General features: G+C 43.0%; 1 protein-coding gene across 1 annotated transcript in view; it reads left to right on the forward strand.

The window, feature by feature from the left end:
• Window positions 1-1,325: 1,325 nt before the first annotated feature.
• Window positions 1,326-2,819, forward strand: part of LOC107696900 (ral guanine nucleotide dissociation stimulator-like) — a gene marked incomplete at its 3' end in the record, with an annotated part of 4,591 nt that continues 3,097 nt past the window's right edge. Inside the window, exon 1 of the mRNA XM_016497471.1 lies at window positions 1,326-1,552. Within this exon, the coding sequence (XP_016352957.1) occupies window positions 1,382-1,552 (171 nt within the window). The remainder of the gene's footprint in view (window positions 1,553-2,819) is intronic.

The raw sequence follows: 2,819 nt of genomic DNA on the forward strand, positions 1-2,819 counted from the left end.
TGAGAGAGAGTGTTTGTGAGTGTGTGTGTGTGTTTCTCTGGACAGATCCGTTATGAATGTGCGATCATGAGGTTGTGTGAATGTGTGTGTGTGTGAAACAGGAAGTGTGTCTCAGGGACAGTGTGTGTGTTTGTTTTTGTGTGAGTTAGTGTGTGTGTGTGTGTGTGTGTGTGTGTGTGTGTGTGTGTGTGTGTGTGTGTGTGTGTTTGTGTGTGTGTGTGTGTGTGTGTGGTTACTGGCAGTAACATCGTATCTGGACTCCTTTTGCTCCTGTAATTAACTCCAGATGTGCGACGGAAGTTTCATGAACTCATGAGCGCGTTTTGAGAGAGTTCGTACATGAAATATTTTCGAGGTTGCGAAGGTTATCCGAGGTTATAAAGTCTGTTTGTTGAGATGAGCGAGTGTCTGGTTCCTCCAGCAGGCGGCGCTCCGCGGATCATCACACCAGCTCTTGTTTGGGGGGCGTTTATGTCATAAAAGTATAATTCAAACAGTACAATCACACGGATTCGTACAAATACAAACTGAGCTCTGTTAAATGCATTATTATTATTATTTTTGTATAAAAATACTTTTATTAGCGCAGAGAAAATCAACAGGAACAGTGGTGTCTCTTTGTGGATACACTTTGATTGACACTTTAATTGAGGATTATGTTTGTGTGTATTTCTCGGTTATTTTATTTTTTTAAGGTGTCCTTGTTACAGTGTAATTATACATTTAAGTACTGAGTAATATTAATTAACTACATGAACTCACTATATGGTTAGGGTTTGTGTTTGTCTTAGGGTTACATGCATGCAATTATGCATAAATAATTATTATTATTATAGAACGTACATGTAACGTGTAACAAGGACACCTTAAAATAAAGTGTTTCTAATTTCTCTTCAGTAAGCCGCTGAGCCCCGCCCACTTTTACATCGCGAGTTGATTGACATTCCGCTCTGTTCTGTTCTGTTTCTGTGGTTCTGATCTGAAAATGACATCATGATGCCGAGCGGAGAAAGAGGCGGAGCCTGAACACACACACACACACACACACACACACACACACACCCACACACACACACACACACCCACACACACACACACACACCCACACACACACACACACACCCACACACACACACACACACCCACACACACACACACACACCCACACACACACACACACACCCACACACACACACACACACCCACACACACACACACACACCCACACACACACACACACACCCACACACACACACACACACCCACACACACACACACACACCCACACACACACACACACACCCACACACACACACACACACCCACACACACACACACACACAGTGCTCCGGTCGGCGCTGTGCGGCTGTGGTTCGGTCGGATGGTGTTTGCGGCGGGGTGTGAGCTCGGCTTCGGTTCCGTCATGTTTGATGCCAGTGTTTGGCGGATCCGCAGCATCCGGGACTCTGTGAGACTCGAGATCAGCGACGAACCGAATCCTGCGGTGCTGAACCGACTCACTCATCTGGATCCGGACGCTCCTCACCTGGAGGTAGAAAGAGTGATCAATACAGATATTACTCCGCTCTCATATAGAGTGATAATAATAATCAAATGTATTACAGAAATATCATTTTAAATTTGTACTAATCCGCAGAAATAAGCAAAAACATTTGTGGATGTTGCCCTGTAATACACACTTTGTTATCAGTTATAATATCTTTTCATAGTTACACAATTTTAACTCCTTACAATTTATGATCAGCAACAAATGTTGCATTTTTGTGTCACGTGTTACAGTAGAGTTATTTCTGATACATTATAACATTAAGGTGAAACAATGATTGTGTGAGTATAAGAATGGTTACAATTGTTTATAAACAAATAATGGATTGGACATGCGTGTGTTATTCAGCATTATTAACAGCTGTACAGTGAATTATATACAGGCATGAGGTGTTACTGTAAAAATAAATATGATAATATAGACTTGAGTTGATATTTGTGATGTTACTGAAGGAGACGGTCACATCACTTAACTTCAGTCTTTTCTGATGTCTCTGCCAGTATTTCCCTGCATGCACTGCAGCTGAGTCATGTGTTGTTTTCTGGTTTAAGATGATTGTGATGCTCGGAGCCTCTGATGTTTGTGTACGCTGACTCTGTGCGGATGCATACTCGTATCAGATATTCCTGAGTTAGAGATGGGTCTATACACTGTGTCTATACCGTCTCTATACAGTGACGCTGCAGATGCATTACTCTGTGCAAAGCACTCTGGGTAACGTCTGAGCTTTATTTGTCTTGTTGCAGGATTGTGAGGAAACCTGAATCCTGTTGGTTTCCTGAAGAAGCATTTCTAGATCATATTTAAAGAGGTCAGAGGAGGAATACGAGTTTGAGATCAGAAACGCCAGCGTCTCGTGAAGATGTGTTTGGGTCTGATGCTTCCTCAGACTGGTTAGTTCACTAGCTGGTGATGAGCTGGTTAGTTATGGAGTTCTGCAGTGGTTTGTAGAGATGAAAACACAGAGACAGCGATTGTGTAACTTGTTTTCTGTGAGTCTGTGTTTCAGTTATTGATCTGTTAATCACAGAAGCTTCCTGAAACACGACACACCTCACATCTCTCTATGTCTCTCTCTCTCTCTGTGTCTCTGTCTCTCTCTCTCTCTGTGTCTCTGTCTCTCTCTGTGTCTCTGTCTCTCTCTCTGTGTCTCTGTCTCTCTCTCTCTGTCTCTGTCTCTCTCTCTCTCTGTGTCTCTGTCTCTCTCTCTCTCTCTCTCTCTCTCTCTCTCTGTCTCTCTCTCTCTCTCTCT

This window comes from Sinocyclocheilus anshuiensis, unplaced genomic scaffold (genome assembly GCF_001515605.1).
Source record: "Sinocyclocheilus anshuiensis isolate Anshui unplaced genomic scaffold, SAMN03320099.WGS_v1.1 scaffold1376, whole genome shotgun sequence".
NCBI classification, from domain to species: Eukaryota; Metazoa; Chordata; class Actinopteri; order Cypriniformes; family Cyprinidae; genus Sinocyclocheilus; species Sinocyclocheilus anshuiensis.